General features: G+C 34.7%; 4 protein-coding genes across 4 annotated transcripts; 1 reads left to right on the top strand and 3 right to left on the bottom strand.

The window, feature by feature from the left end:
- Window positions 1–1,331: 1,331 nt before the first annotated feature.
- Window positions 1,332–6,985, top strand: LOC145755069 (uncharacterized). Its single transcript, XM_082571270.1, has 4 exons — window positions 1,332–1,569; window positions 1,859–2,554; window positions 5,904–6,010; window positions 6,226–6,985. Exons 1-4 carry the CDS (start codon window positions 1,551–1,553, stop codon window positions 6,430–6,432), a joined length of 1,029 nt encoding a protein of 342 aa, XP_082427396.1. The 5' UTR covers window positions 1,332–1,550; the 3' UTR covers window positions 6,433–6,985.
- A 1,876-nt stretch (window positions 6,986–8,861) lies between these two features.
- Window positions 8,862–10,617, bottom strand: LOC145755174 (uncharacterized). Its single transcript, XM_082571401.1, has 5 exons — window positions 10,456–10,617; window positions 9,736–9,816; window positions 9,493–9,665; window positions 9,282–9,385; window positions 8,862–9,195 (listed from the first exon to the last, which is right to left on the bottom strand). The coding sequence occupies exons 1-5, from the start codon at window positions 10,582–10,584 to the stop codon at window positions 9,023–9,025; spliced, it is 660 nt and encodes a 219-aa protein (XP_082427527.1). The 5' UTR covers window positions 10,585–10,617; the 3' UTR covers window positions 8,862–9,022.
- Window positions 10,618–11,220: 603 nt separating this feature from the next.
- LOC145754998 (uncharacterized) lies at window positions 11,221–13,179 on the bottom strand. The gene is made up of 5 exons (XM_082571186.1): window positions 12,965–13,179; window positions 12,729–12,883; window positions 12,416–12,613; window positions 11,740–12,335; window positions 11,221–11,655 (listed from the first exon to the last, which is right to left on the bottom strand). Exons 1-5 carry the CDS (start codon window positions 13,117–13,119, stop codon window positions 11,608–11,610), a joined length of 1,152 nt encoding a protein of 383 aa, XP_082427312.1. The 5' UTR covers window positions 13,120–13,179; the 3' UTR covers window positions 11,221–11,607.
- A 92-nt stretch (window positions 13,180–13,271) lies between these two features.
- Window positions 13,272–14,352, bottom strand: LOC145755659 (tRNA wybutosine-synthesizing protein 5-like). The gene has a single exon (XM_082571910.1). It carries the CDS (start codon window positions 14,211–14,213, stop codon window positions 13,272–13,274), a length of 942 nt encoding a protein of 313 aa, XP_082428036.1. The 5' UTR covers window positions 14,214–14,352.
- Window positions 14,353–14,954: the final 602 nt, after the last annotated feature.

Raw genomic sequence — 14,954 nt, forward strand, 5'->3', positions numbered from 1 at the left:
AATCGATCATAGTTTATTGAGTCATGTAGGAAAATATGGATTTGCGAATCATGTAAATTTTTCTTAGTGTTAAACACGCTTCTAAACGTTAAATCATACTTAGTGCGACAACTTTGTACATTTATTGTGATCAGGACAAAAGAAGGTGTGACAAAATGTTAGCTTTGCGGTATCGGAACGACTTTTTTCCCGTCGGTCAAATGGCTTTAAAGAGCTCTGATAGATTGGGGAGCGCGACATCTTTTGTGCATGTTATAAGAACACCGTTTCTCACTCGCATCGGTGTGAACAACAAATAGATATCCGGTACGGTGTTACACGAATCAGTGTGAGTATGGGCAGGCCAGTTGCGTGCGAAGCAATTTTGTGTACAGAGGTCGCCTATAGTGACCAATCAAACGTGTTGGCCACAGCGAGAGAGCCTGCCGACCTGGCGTCGACAAATCCCTGTAGACAAGTAATCACTTAGCTGATCCGAACCCCTGGGACACGCTGGCTTGCAAACTTCGCTTAATTTCAATGACATTTTGACAGAAGTGCATTGAAAGCCGAGGCTATTTAAAGAACATTTATTGATAAAAGATGGCGCGCGAAATAAATTAATTTATGCGTAATAATACTTGTTTTTTCAGTAAATTAATAAGTTCAAATTACGACATGTCAATAAATGAATTTTCGAAGGATATTATATATATACCCTGATTTAAACTTACTTAAAGTAAGTCGCGATATTACTTAAAACTTAACAACAATGCCATTCTTTCTCGCTTATCACTTAAAAACCGACATGCGTAGGCCAAATTTATTTACCCACTGAACTTTTACGTATTACAAGTTAACGAAACAAAAGCGCTTTATACTTTGGTCAAAAGGTTGGCGCACGTGTCAGTTTTGTTACGACCTCTGTGTCATTTGCTTTGCGTAGCAAACCAACACTAAATTGTGTACCTACCAAATTTGATAAATGAATGGGCGGTATATACGACATCAAGGCGAAGCGGAAGAAAGAACCGGCGTCAATATGTTCCACCACGTACTGCACACTTTTTCAAGTACTAAGAGACGTCATAACCAAATATTGCGATAAGCGTGTTCTTATAGTAGATTAAACGACAAAGAATCTTTTTACTAAGACGCGGCTGCGAATCGAGCAAAATTGCAATTCCGTATACGGCACAAAAAGAAAGATTTTAGAATTATACAGAGGGTCTTGCGTGCGGGTGCAGCAAAAGATGGCAGAAGATAAGAAGAAACACACCCAGAGAAGATGCCAACCATGCAGAAAATTACTTTTGTTCGATGTTGACGAGTCTTTTAAGCAACATGTTGTCGTTTGGCTGCTAATCGGTGTTGCAACAAGCCACTCGGTTTCATTTACTAAGTAGCTAAAATTAAACCATATTAAATAGAAGACAGAGTTAGACCCCAAATGCAGGAGGAATGAAGTGCGTGAGAAAATCTCGCAGCCCACAACAACTCTCGTTCTTTTATCAGTCGTAATTTAAAGGCTACCCTTTCGAAGCGACCGATCAAGGGAAGGAAAAAAGGGAATGCCTTGTATAGAAAATAGTAAGTCGGGGGCATAAAAACCTAAGATACAGCGAAGACCTAAGTTAATCGTAGTCGCATCAGAAAGCACTAGGATTGATAGAAAGCATAAAAAAATATTTTATGACATTTTTTTGAATTTATTTAGTAGAAACTAATAAAAATCTTAAGAAGCGTTGACACTCGAAAAAAATTTCCCAGATTAAGATGTTTTACGGAGATTAACAAATGACGTTTTTTTAAAATATTTAGTAATCTATAGAAATAAATATTGTCAAGATAAAATTAACAAATATTTTTTTTAATTTAGTGAATTTTTTTAACGACGCAAAAGTGAATAAAATTTTGAGACTTTCGAAGCGAAATTATGTTCACTTTGACCACTTTGTTAACAACATGCGAAAGAACAACTCTTTGCTGAAAACTCAAGAACAAAACGCCGCCGCTCCAATCTCTTCTACTACAGCGCAACAACGATCTGTGACGTCACCGTTACGTCATAGAAACAAAAGCATAAACCTGTCTGTCAAGATTTTATTAGTGTCGGTAATTGCATTTGCAATAGCCTGTGACGTAACAATGGCAATTTCGCCAGAAAACGTTTTAACTCGAAACGAACTCGTACTCTCGAGCGAAAAGGTTCAATGCGAAGCCTGCAAGCAGAAAATGACGTCACCAACGCCGGCTGACGTCATCAGAAGACTTTTGGCATCGTCACTTGATGCAACGCGCGACTTGAACCGACGAGAAATAAACTTATGCGGGGATTTGTCCTTGCAAAAATGTCGCGCAATTTTACAAAAACTCAAATTTTTGAGAAACCACCAAAAACTTACCACTAAGGGTTCGGAAAACGATGAAACCCCGCTGGACACTCAAGTTCTGTCCAGGCACAAAAGACTAGCACAAGGCGATCGTCGAATCACCAACCTCTACAGCAAAACCGGGTTCCTCCTGGAGCTGGCGTCCGGAAAGGTCCGGGGATCGAGGCACTACACACCAAACAGTAAGTTGTTACCTAGAATATTTTATTTAATTAACGGATGGTAAACAGAAAGTGAAAAAACATTTTAAAATGACGCACTTTTTTATTGTGCACACGCTCTTAGCAAACATAAGTTTCCATTTTAATGGCTCGTCACACACATAAACACATTGCCAAATGCGTCATCGGCAATTTAATTATACGTGATTTATACGACTCATTCTCAATACACAAATATAACATGGGGGTTTAAGTAGAACATACTCCTTAAGGGACTGGTTGACGCAATGTTATAGTTAGTCACGCCCTACTTTTAACATTATTACAATGGTGTTGTGAATTGTAAATACGCTATCGGAAAGCACGCAATAAAAATTGAGATTGAAATTTTGCAAGGCTTCGAATTGTAGCAAACGCTTTATCGAATATTTTTCCCTCACGTTTTGTAATTCTCTATAAAAATTAAGGGATTACGGTGCTCTATATAGGATGTAAACACCAATTTTGTTCTTAATGTAACGGAATTCGGCTTCGGATTTAAAAACAATAGTGTTATGAATCATTCAATTATCACATCCTACTCTTTAAACTTTCATAAAAACTTTTATTATAAAATTAAAGCAGGGATGAAAAGTGAATAATAGTTGAAAAGCATTAACTTTAAATCCGATTTCTTAATCTAAAAATAAAACTAAGCTGATGGAAAACAAATAGAGCAGTGATTTCGTGATGAAATTGCCCAATAACACTTTGAACTACAAAGAAAACGGGTCACGTGATTTAACGCAAAATCGTGAGGAAGTCGCGTGCGTAGGATTCGATTCGTCTTCAGTTTTGTTGTCAGAACTGACCAGTCACTCAAATCCTAACTCAGCTTCCAGGTGTTTACCCGGTGGCGTTAAAGAACAAAGCTTTTAATCGACAATGTACGTGACACTAGCGCTCTGACCAGGGTTTGAATTTGCGAAATTTTTGAGCCCCACCCTGCGACTTACTCAACGAGCAATTTGGGTCAGTCACGTGATGTATAATGACACGTTCCTAGGCCCATAATTGAAACTGAGCTAAAAATAACAACAATACAGTAGCTATCCCCCAATAAGTATTCGAGATGGGTGCAGGGAGGTAATGATGTAATTAAGGGCGTACTAGCGCGCGTTTAAACCACGTAATTTGAAATGACAGCGGTTTTTTATTCCTTGCAAAAACAGGCCGCTTGTTATTTTGCCTAAATACGATCGCAGTGAAATCATTCCATTTTCGCAGATCCTGTTGTTTTTGATACGATCTGTTTTATTTGCGCCGCCCAACGCATGAAGATCTAAAAATAAATCGCGTGTTTGGAAAGTAATCTATAACGGGAATTGATTCATGGACGTGGTTTATATAGTGGTCTTGATAAATATCATAACAAACTTCGCCCCTGAAAAATAACAAACTAAGATATAGATAGCACGTGTTTGTTTTATATCAAAGCAATCGGGCGATGTAGTGTAAAGATAGGCCAATGTAATTTATGGACAAAATTCAAAACATCAGCAATGTGATTTTAAATCCCACATTGGTCCGCGTTTAAACATAATAAATTTAATGTGCACTGTCCAGTTCATAACGCCACTCGTCCATTTACATTATAGGCTATTTGGCTATTTAACCAGCGTTGCCGATATAGTTAAGCCGTTGTTGACAATACCGCATCTAGGTTGAAAGGAAGTTAAAAAAACATTATCAGAAGCTCGCATCGCATTTTTGTCAGCAGCAAATATTTAAGTAAGCAACTCGATTCGTTCTCACGTATCGTTAGAATTTTATGTGGTCAGCTGTCCGATTGGTGTAAAACGGCAAAAGCGGAAAAGAACCCAATTACGTCGAAAAATTTCAAATTAATCGATTTTGACGATTTTCAATACACTTAATTCGTTAAATAAACATCAAAAAAATTGCACGCGATTAAGTTAACTTAATATCCAAATGATCATCATAAAACGGTAAAGGTCAACCTGCGTATAATGCTAAAAAACATGGTATCATATCTTAATTTAATCCATATATTTTGGGTTTAAAAGTTTAAAAATTATCATAAGTGAAATAATTTTAATTAGAATGTTAGTTTTCTGAAATTTGTTACCGTGTTATTGTATGGAATTTGTAAACTAGTTACCCTTCAACATTTTAGCGGGTTGGCATTGAAAAATAAGTTCACATAAACTATACCAAAAGTAGTTAAATTTTTAACAAAACTGGGTTGTCTTTACCGCTTAAGCTGAATTTACCGAAACAAATTAAAATTCCTCAGCGATTTAGGCTAATTATCTTGACTTGATTTCAAGGCCGACTCTCCTTATTTTTAAAACAAGGGATTTATCTATTTTAAGGGTAACAGTTTGCCCCCGAAAAAAGTTTCGATTTTGCGATTGCCTTTATACGGCCTTGTGCAGTGGTCTAACAACAAGCGCGCGTTATACGATATAGCTTGATTTCAGATTAACTGTGGAATCACAAACAGTTTACTCAACATGTTTGTCGTGGGTTGCTTAATTCCTCGTTGTAAGGCAAATCGGGCGTGTTTGCAAAACACTCTCTTACTTCAATCACGTTTTAGTTACTTTTCAAATCGTAACAAAGCATTGACCCCGGGTTTAAGTATTTAGAATGTGGCCGACAATGGACATTCGATCGTATCAAAAACAGTGCTGTCCGAGAATTAATTTGTGCGGTGTGCGGCTACATGTAAATAGTGTGTTTTGCAACTAATCCCTTGACCCGTTCCTGTTCAGACCGGTTTCCGGGTTTGCATGGGAAAATCACATGTTTATTTTACTCATTATTCCCCGGCTGGTACATGAAATGTCAGTTTGTGTTGCTGCTTTGGCCGCCCCACAGTAGTGGGGTTCTTCGGCGGGCTCAAACGAAGACTAATAGCATAATTTCAGCGCGTCGTCGTTTGATGTGCGGTCGTAATTGTGTTGTGCGTCGATTACTAATTGTGACGTCACGCGCACCTAAGCGGAGCGTAAAGTCGGAATAAAACACAATCCGATAATTCGGTAGCAAAATATGACGCATCATACATTACGACATCAAGGAATACGATTTCAAAATTGGGCATTGCAAAAAATTTCGAATCCCAAATCGGAGAATGTCGGTTTCGCGTGACAGTCGCATTTTTGGGCCCAGAGTTTACCTAAAGGGAATAATGATCTTATCTCAAGGCACGTGGGGTACATCTAACAAGAGCCGACCAGGCCCTTGCACGCAAGCTACAACATTACAACCAACCTTTCGACAAATCCGGCATTTTTCTTCACCTTAAACAGTAATCCCCTAGCAATGCGCGCTCGCCTTTAAATGTATTCGTTTTACTTTACAGCTTTGGTCGAAATCCGTTCAACTCACCAAGGTGGTGTTATATCGTTTTACTTTCCCAACGCCCACCGTTACCTGGCGATGAACCGCAGAGGAAGGCTGTACGGCACGGTAAGTTTTTTTTACTTTCACGTTATTTGTTTACCGAGATTTTGTTGTTGGTAATTGCATGAGAAATGCCGTTGCATTCCTCCACAAAAATTAACTTCGCCCCACCCTTTATCCCCCTAACATTTCACGCTGCTCTGCCAAGGAGTTATGCTAATTGTTATGTGGCTGGTGTACATCGACATGCTGGCTTCTAATCACGTACTTCTTGTTTTCAGACCAACTATCGAGCAGCCGAATGCAACTTTCGCGAAGAAATTCACGGGAGTTACGTCAGTTATTCCCTGTGGAAAATGACGACAAAAAGACGGCGCAGAAGTGGATTGAAATGGTATATTGGGATCGGTAGAGAAGGAAAACCAAGAAAAGGGAACCGCATAGATTGGTCAAACGAAGCGGCCCTGTTTGTGCACAGTAATCCATGAGTTACTATAGCTGGTAAGCTATCACTGTACCGAACGAAGGGCAAGAGTGACCGAATTCCAATGGAGAGTTTTGCCGGCCAGAAAAAAATAAGCGATTACACCACAAGTAGCTCTTAAATTATTATAGCACCATGACCAGATTTTCACACAGTTCGTGAAGCGCTTTTATTTATTACGTATTATACAGCAGTACATTTTACCAAGTCGTCGCAGTGTAGAAAAATTTTGCTATTGCTTTTTATTATGTTTGTACCTATACCTAAACGGCATAAGATTTTACAGAACATTTCATATATTGATGTTCATTTACTACATAGTTAATCACTGGACCCGTATTTTTGTACAACAAAATGCACTTATTTTCTGACTACTGGCTAAAGGCTGGTTTACTGCCAAATTTCACTAACACTTTCCTATACTGCCTTAACTAATGTACATGTATTATTATGCGGTGTTATGTATTGCTATATTGCGTTACCCTTCTTCAAGACAATTTCTTCAATAATGTGTTTTTTATGTTTTTTCCTCAGTAAATTTTAAAATTACAAGCGAAATGCAAAATTTCTTGTGATGTTATTTAAAAATAGGCAAAGGTATGTTATGTCACAACAGTTAATAATAAATAAACAAAATATATAAACCAAAGTCTATTTTAAATGGTTGTGACTTTTTGACCTTGAACTAAAAAATCCAAATCCTATTAGACATTTAAAAAATGCAAATTGCAATTTACAACAGAAATTGCCGAGACCAAAATAGCGAAAATAACACCCCTTAGAGCTCTAAACTCTATAAATATTTAATATTGGGTTAAGCCAACCAGAATAAATAACCCCAGAATTACTGGCATACTTGAAAATATTGGCCCCGTTTATGAATATCCCAAACATCAAATTATACACCCAGTAGATATTTATAGGCGTGTGATACGAGATTAAGGATTAATATTATAATATAATTAATGCCACTCGCCTTTGATGCGCCCCTTTTAATTTCTATAATCCTGAATAATATTAACCCAGACTCTATAGTCCAATGTTCATCTTTTTAGATTAGAGTTAGATTTTGGGTTTGTCTAAGCTCCTGTGACCAGATTACGAAATGGCAAAGGTTAGTAGATCAAGTTTCGTTAAATTTTATTAAAATGATTTAAAAACATTTTTAAATACGCTTCATTAGAAACTTATGAAAAAAAAATTTATAAAATGGCAAGTATTGCTTTTAGCCAATTTTTTAATTTTTTTATATTTTTTTTCATATAAAAGGACTTTTCTTTATGAACTCGGGTGATCTCCCAGTACATTAACAAATTAAAAGCAGTGAAATTTAAGTCGCATCTTTTGAGTCACACCTGCTGAGATTGGGAGGGTGATCAATTTTGATTTGTGTAAAACTCAAGTTACTGATAAAACGGTAAGAGAAGGTTAAGCCTGTGTAAAGTCGCTTTAAGTTTCTCGCGATGTCACTTCAGTGCTGTTGTGACGTCACAGACCCTCTTAATCTACTCGAAAGCGCCAAACTTCCCCCTCACATATATCATTTTGAAATCCGCCTTTTTGTGAAATTAAAATTGGTTTTGACTATTTTAAAATATTCATGACGTAAATAGGGGTTGATTACGTCACAAGGGTGTAGACTGCAAATAGATTGGTAAAATGAGAGCTTTTTAAATCGACATAAAACAACACAATTTGGTTTTGGGAATGTGAGTCAGAACCGGTCCTTAGCCTAATAAGCATACAGAGAAAACCGCATGAATGAAGTATGGGACAAAACATTACGTAACTTGTCAGATTTTGGGCTTGTTTGTTTAACAGAAATCTTAAGTAAATATGCCTTGTGGTGTGGCGTTGGCACACATATATGCCCAAACTTGCTAGTTTAAAAAAAATTTAAGGCAAGGGCCCCTTAATTAGTAAAAAAACGTCATTGGAAAATTGTACTGTCTACAACGCCTGTTTATACCATGAATTTAGTATTTGATAAATTATATGTAATGAGCGTGTACGTAATGTGGATGATTCAGTGTAAATATATGACATCATGGCTAATTTTGATATTAAAAATAAAAACATTTATGGTCTATTGGATCCGTTTGGATGTTTCTTAGTAACTTCTCTATCATACCGTTATTTTAAATCAAAAAATACAAACGACTCTTTGTATTTTATACTGAGAGATTTTTCTAAAAATCAAAAGTTGGCATTGAGCATGGTCTTTGTAGGTAAGAAATCTAAACATTTTTAGTAGATTTTGATTGTTTATTGTGAGAGTTATGATACTGTGCCGTGTTTAAGCTATTGCTTTACACAAGGACATAGGGCGAATAGTGTAGCATTGGCTCCGCTTAAACCCGAAACAATTTAGGTCTCGTTTTATATGCCATGATCGCCACATTACGTTACTGATCTATAGCGCTAACAAGCGGATACCATACCTCATGCTAGTTTATGATAACAAATAATGCAAAAAATGCAAAAAACTATTTGTTTAAAAAATGCAAAAAACTATTTGTTTATACAAAGAATCCAAAAAACACAGTGCAAAGGACGAAATAAGAATAAAAACACGATAATTAAAAAATGCATAACTAAAACAAATTTGTTTTTAACATGATAGCTAGAAATTCGTCTTCATCAACAGCTCCATCGCCGTTAAAATCAGCGATTTCGATCATATCTTTTGCCTCGCGTTCGCTAAATTTCACGCCCGCTTCCATACACACTTTTCTCAATGAAGCTGCAGTAATTTTGCCCTGATCCTCTGCACGTAAAAATAAAAGAAAAAAAAAGAATTAGATTGTATATTATAACAAGATAGTAACAGAATAGTAAGCATAGTATTACTACCAATGTCAAAGACTTTAAATCCTTGTCTTATTTCTTCATATATATCCCTTGAATCTGTTTGTCTCTCAATGATAAAAAGCAAGAACTCCGAAAAATTAATTTCCCTGTACAAAAAAAACAATAAATTAAAAAACCCTTCAACTTAAAGGTTAACTTGAAAAAAAATACCATTCTAAAAGAATAAATACCCTTTAAAATAGTAATCCATTACCCTTTATTTTGTGTATCAACATCTGCAATCATCTGTCTGACCTCATTTTTAGTGACCCTAAAACCTAAAATTTTCATAGCTCTGTGTAGTTCCTTTAAATCAATTGTGTTTGAGCTATCCAAATCAAAGGCATCAAACACAGTTTTTAAATCTCGTATTTCTTGCATTGTCAACTATAAAAAAAACTTATTATTCCAAAATAAATAAAGGTTATAATGCTATTTATAATAAAATAAATCCTACCTGATCAAAAACTTTGTTTGGTAATTTTTGTCCCAGAAATTGTTTTTCATTAACTTCATTTGTTTGCAATACAGTCAACAGCTTTTCAAAAATATTTAAACTGTTTAAAAACTTAGAAATAAATCTACAAACTACTCCACAAACTAATGCATTATACAACTACTAAACTACAAAAAACCATGAACTACAAAAAAACACAAATACCATACCTAAAACAATAACATTTTTTTGTATATATCTTTATCCTCGATGTGGAAAGGTCAAATACGGGACCTAAACATAGAGTAACATCAGTTACTCGGACCCAGTCTTGAGTTGCCTGTGGCAGTTTGGGATATTACAGAGACTATAATTGCCCGGTAATTTTACTGCTGATTAAGTGCTAGCTAAGCAGAAGTTTATACCGTTTAAAGGGACTTACACAGGGAAACTACAGCATAAGAGCAGTGGGGATTGAACCCACGACCTCATGGTAGTGTAGCAAGTGTTCTTACCACTAGACCATGCTGCCGGTTCAATAAACAAACTAACTAGGTTGGCAATACATGAAATACCATAACTAAAACAATTAAAATAAGGCAAAATGGCCATTTATAATTCACTTAATAAACACGCAAATTGTACATTTTAAACGCTTTCGTGAAATATTAAATAACATTACAACAACTTGTTAGTTTTAAAATTTAAAACAAACTTCAAACAAAAGAAAAATATTTTTACCGCTTGACCTGGCAAGGGTGGAGGTGGAATATAATCCGGGACAGCTTCTGCTGGAAATTCAAACTCTTTTACAGGAGTTTTCTTTTTACTTTCCTCAGATATCGACTTTCGTTTCTTTTTAATTCCCATTTTAAAACTTTTTGCAAGCCTACGTTATGATAAAGTGGGTATTCCCCTGATCTACGTAACCATAGCCACGTTGCGCAGAAATTGTGACTAAAATAAGATAACGTCAATATCAAATATACTAAATCATAAATATTTTAAAAATTAACTTAGCTATTTAACACCAAATTAATCCAATATAAAGTAACTTGACTTACAGCCCCCATAAGCCATCTTAACGTTTTAAACCTGTTTTTAACAATTTAAAAATTAAATTTAAAAAAAGCGACTCTTGTGCACCATCTTGCAGTGAAAAAATAATTATAAATTTCAAAAAAGAAGGATTTTGGGCCAAAAAATTCATTTCAATTTAAGTTAAAACAATTTAACGTCTTTAAATTCAATTTTTTGTCAATTTTGGTGACATTCTTTCCCCCCCCCCCTCCAAAACAGCAATCAGCTTAACGTTTTTAACCTGTTTTTAACAATTTAAAAATCACAGTCCTACCAAAATACCCAATAAGGTGGCTGGGGTAAAGCGTAGGAGCGGGGAGTGACATAAGTACATAACATTGTAAATAGTAGAATCGTGCATACAACGTACTACTAATCAGCTATGTGATGTATGTTTTGACGCATGTAATCAGTGTTATATAAACAGTAGGTCTTTATTTACGTGCAAGAAATTACATTAGAAACGTAACGTGGTATAAACATTTTGTAATATCCTTTACATAATATTACTAAACAAAGCAGAACAAAAATCTAAATTTGTATAAACAACATTATCGTATACGTGTTAATATAATGTTGAACTTAGTATAGGTATTTATTACAGAAATACAACAATGCGTTTAAACGGGAAAGGAACTCATAATTTATAACATATCGAAACAATAAAAAAAGATAAATGAATCTATTTCGCTCCTAAATCAAAGCAAGCATTTCCTCAAAATATTTTTTAACCCGCTTGTTGTTTTATTAGCTCTTAAGCTAGTCATTCCAAACCCAAAATCATAAATTTTCAAAAAAAAACTTGTTTTTATTTTACGAGCCAGATGCAAAATCAAGTCTATGAACCGCTTTCGAAACATTCTGTAAATATAAAAACAACATTAACGCTAGGCAGATGATATCAATTACAGAACCTTAAAACTTTGGAAATTAAACAATATTTACCTCAAAATTATGATTTGAAGTAGGTCTTATAGGAGATGGTGCATCAGGTGATGTAAAAGAACGTTCCAATTCGATAAACTTTGATGGGGAACTAAAAGGTGAAGCTTGTCGTGCATTTAAATCGTACGAAGAATTAGATAACAAAAACGAGGGTTTTGAAGTGTCCGAAGTCTCCTCTTCATCTATTGAATGCAAGGAGTGGCATGTGGCGGCAATTAGGTCAACACTGCTGTCTATCACAGCAGTGGGGCTTTTAGTATCCCAACATGTTGTAGGGCTTATCGGGGGCGATGCAGGGGTAACAGTAATATGGTGACCAATGGGCGAACCAAAATTGTTTGTGTTGTGTTTCTCGATGGCTAAATTATTATGGTTTGTGTTTTGGTTTGAAGAATTATTACCGAAGTCTATAAATGGTTGTGGTCCGAACGAAATATTTGATTCCATTTCTTCCTCGTGTTGAAGGGAAAAGGGATTTGAAGGATTCGATTGAGAGAACGCTGAATTATTGTGAGAGTTTCCAAGTGTATTTACAAACTGTTGAGTCATACCTAACAAACCGCCGTGCTCAACAGAAATAATTACCCAAATCACATCTAAAAAATATCACAATCACCTGTCTATAAAAATACTTGATATTCCATTTTATGCAGTTCTCTGCAACCAACTATCTTACCTCCAAATGGAACCATATTCTTTGTGAACAACCGCCACTGGCCTTGATATATACCTGGTTGGGATGGACTCTTCATCTTTACAGAAATATCGAGGTTCTGATTGGGTAATAACTCACCTATAGACACCCAATCGGCTGATCCCATTTTATCGCCATTTACAAATCTCAAAGTACAACCAATCGGCCATTTTTCATCACCTAATACAACAAAATTGGTAACTGTCTTAATTAATATAGACTTATGAAAAAGATCATATATATATGTAATAATATAAACAAACTTATAAATAACTTGTGTACAAAATGTGCATACCAGAATTTAAGAGTCTCCAAGTTTTGATAAATTCTGTGTCGGGGGGAACTCCCTCGCCTTCTCCTATTGTGACATCACGGACAAATGCCATAGAAGGAGTTTTAATAGCGGGTGTTTCAAAGTCATAATAGGCCCCAATTGCAGCATGCAGGTTCCTGTTTGACATAAAATAATGGTAATATAATTTGACCATATAATGTATTTGACCATATAATATTGAACAAAATATTATTTACCAATTTGTCATATCCAAAAAGAATTCACATCCAGCTGCATTCAATTGAAAACCAAGAAGTTTTCGAAACTCCGATATTAGAATATCTTTGTCCTGAGTTCCCATTGAACTAAATTTGCCGATTAACGACTCGTCTATATCCATCCCATCATCCATTTTTATTAAATTATTTATTCAACTTTAACAAATTTTTTACACTTTTTACCTAACTTTTTATGTATCTAGAAAGATAAAAATTAGGGTAAAAAAATGTATATATACATTATGTATTGAAAAACTTAATTTAATATTATTACATATATGGCAAATCATATGTTTTTAATACATTTGCTTTCAATTTTAGCCATCATTCTTCGAGCATAAAAGTCTTTATAATCATCTGGCATTTCATCTAAAACTTTTAAAGCACGAGACAGAATATCCATGCTTCTTACTGCTGGTACCAAATCTTTATTACCGTATGGATCTTTTTTGTTATATAGCTCAGCTGGAAGATTTTTCCAGAACACATTCACTGCAATACCAAAATCTATGGCAGTCACATTATGAAACCAAAGTGCTGGTATAAATAAAATATCACCGCTTTCCAAAATGCAAGAATATCTTGTAACATTCGCAAATTTTGGAAACTTTTCTAGGTCTGGATTGTCTATGTCATTTACAATTGATTTGTCTTCTTTTAGATATAGGTTTAAAGCATCAGAAGGTGGAAATAGAACAACCTTTTTTGAGCCGTTGACTTGTATTAAAAGGTTGTCCATAATATCATAATGTGTCCATAACTTCATACCAGCTGAAGCAATTCTAAAAACGCTTGAAAAAAAAGATTCTTCAGGAAAAAATGGGGGAAATTTAATGTCATTTTTCAACTCTGGAAACTGTAAAGAAATATTTGAAACATCTTTTCTGGAATTTTCTCCAATAGAGCGAAAATAATATAGTTCGTTAGGTGACTCAAAATAATCATCATGAATATTTTCGGAGGCCCTTTTTACCAATTCACCAAAAGACAATTTCTTATATAAAAAATTCTTCTCTAAAAAGTCCATGTTAGGAGTATTGCTCACATGTACAGTAGCAACTTTATCTCCACTTTGTGAACATAAATATTCAGGTGTCCATTTCTTAATACAATCTCCAATATCGATGCCTTTTAAAACACATGGCTCACGATTTGATTGAACTTGGCTTTCAAATTCTTTTCTACTTTCAATGTTTGCAGCAACCGTAACCGAAATCTCATTTAACATGTTAACTGTTTTCTTAACACATTAAATTAAAAGTAATGTAATGAGTTTATTGAGCTAAATATTTAATAAATTAGTTAAAATTTATATAACTGTTCTTAATAACAGAATAATGTCTGTTTTTCTAATTAGCCATATTATAAAAGCGTTTGTCTGTTAATTGATTTTAATTAAATCGATGGCTCAGACAGTTAGACCAAAAATACCAACTATTCTACTCTTGTCAGTGTATATGCTTTAACGATATCAACGAAAAAATGTTTATTTTTATTGCTTTATGATTGTGCATACCTGCTATTTTTTTTTAACTAATATTAAAATGTTAAAAGAAATATTTATACAGTTTTTGGGCATATACAACAACGTCATTCTGATGATGATGCATATTTTGCCGTAACAAATTGTCTAGCAACTTCGGATATGATTTTTTTAATAAATCTTTTACGCACTTCTATAGAAAATATTCAACTTAAAAGAAATAAGATTTTAAACTGACTTTACGCTATAAACTGCTCTTCAAATAAAGTAAACAAATTGCGTAGCCTGCCTAAGCAAAATTAATCCTTGAACTTTTACGCAAATTCCAAATATTTATGCGTAGGCGTCATGCCAATTAAATTACCCTCATAGTTTATCCTCAATCTAAAATTAAAGTTATTCTTTTTCATAAAATACCTTTTTATGCACCAAAGTACTTTTAATAACTTCACTTATTTTCATTGTTGTTTACCAAAAATTTCAAAG

The sequence above is a fragment of the Corella eumyota genome, chromosome 6, assembly GCF_963082875.1.
Source record: "Corella eumyota chromosome 6, kaCorEumy4.1, whole genome shotgun sequence".
Lineage (NCBI taxonomy): Eukaryota > Metazoa > Chordata > Ascidiacea > Phlebobranchia > Corellidae > Corella > Corella eumyota.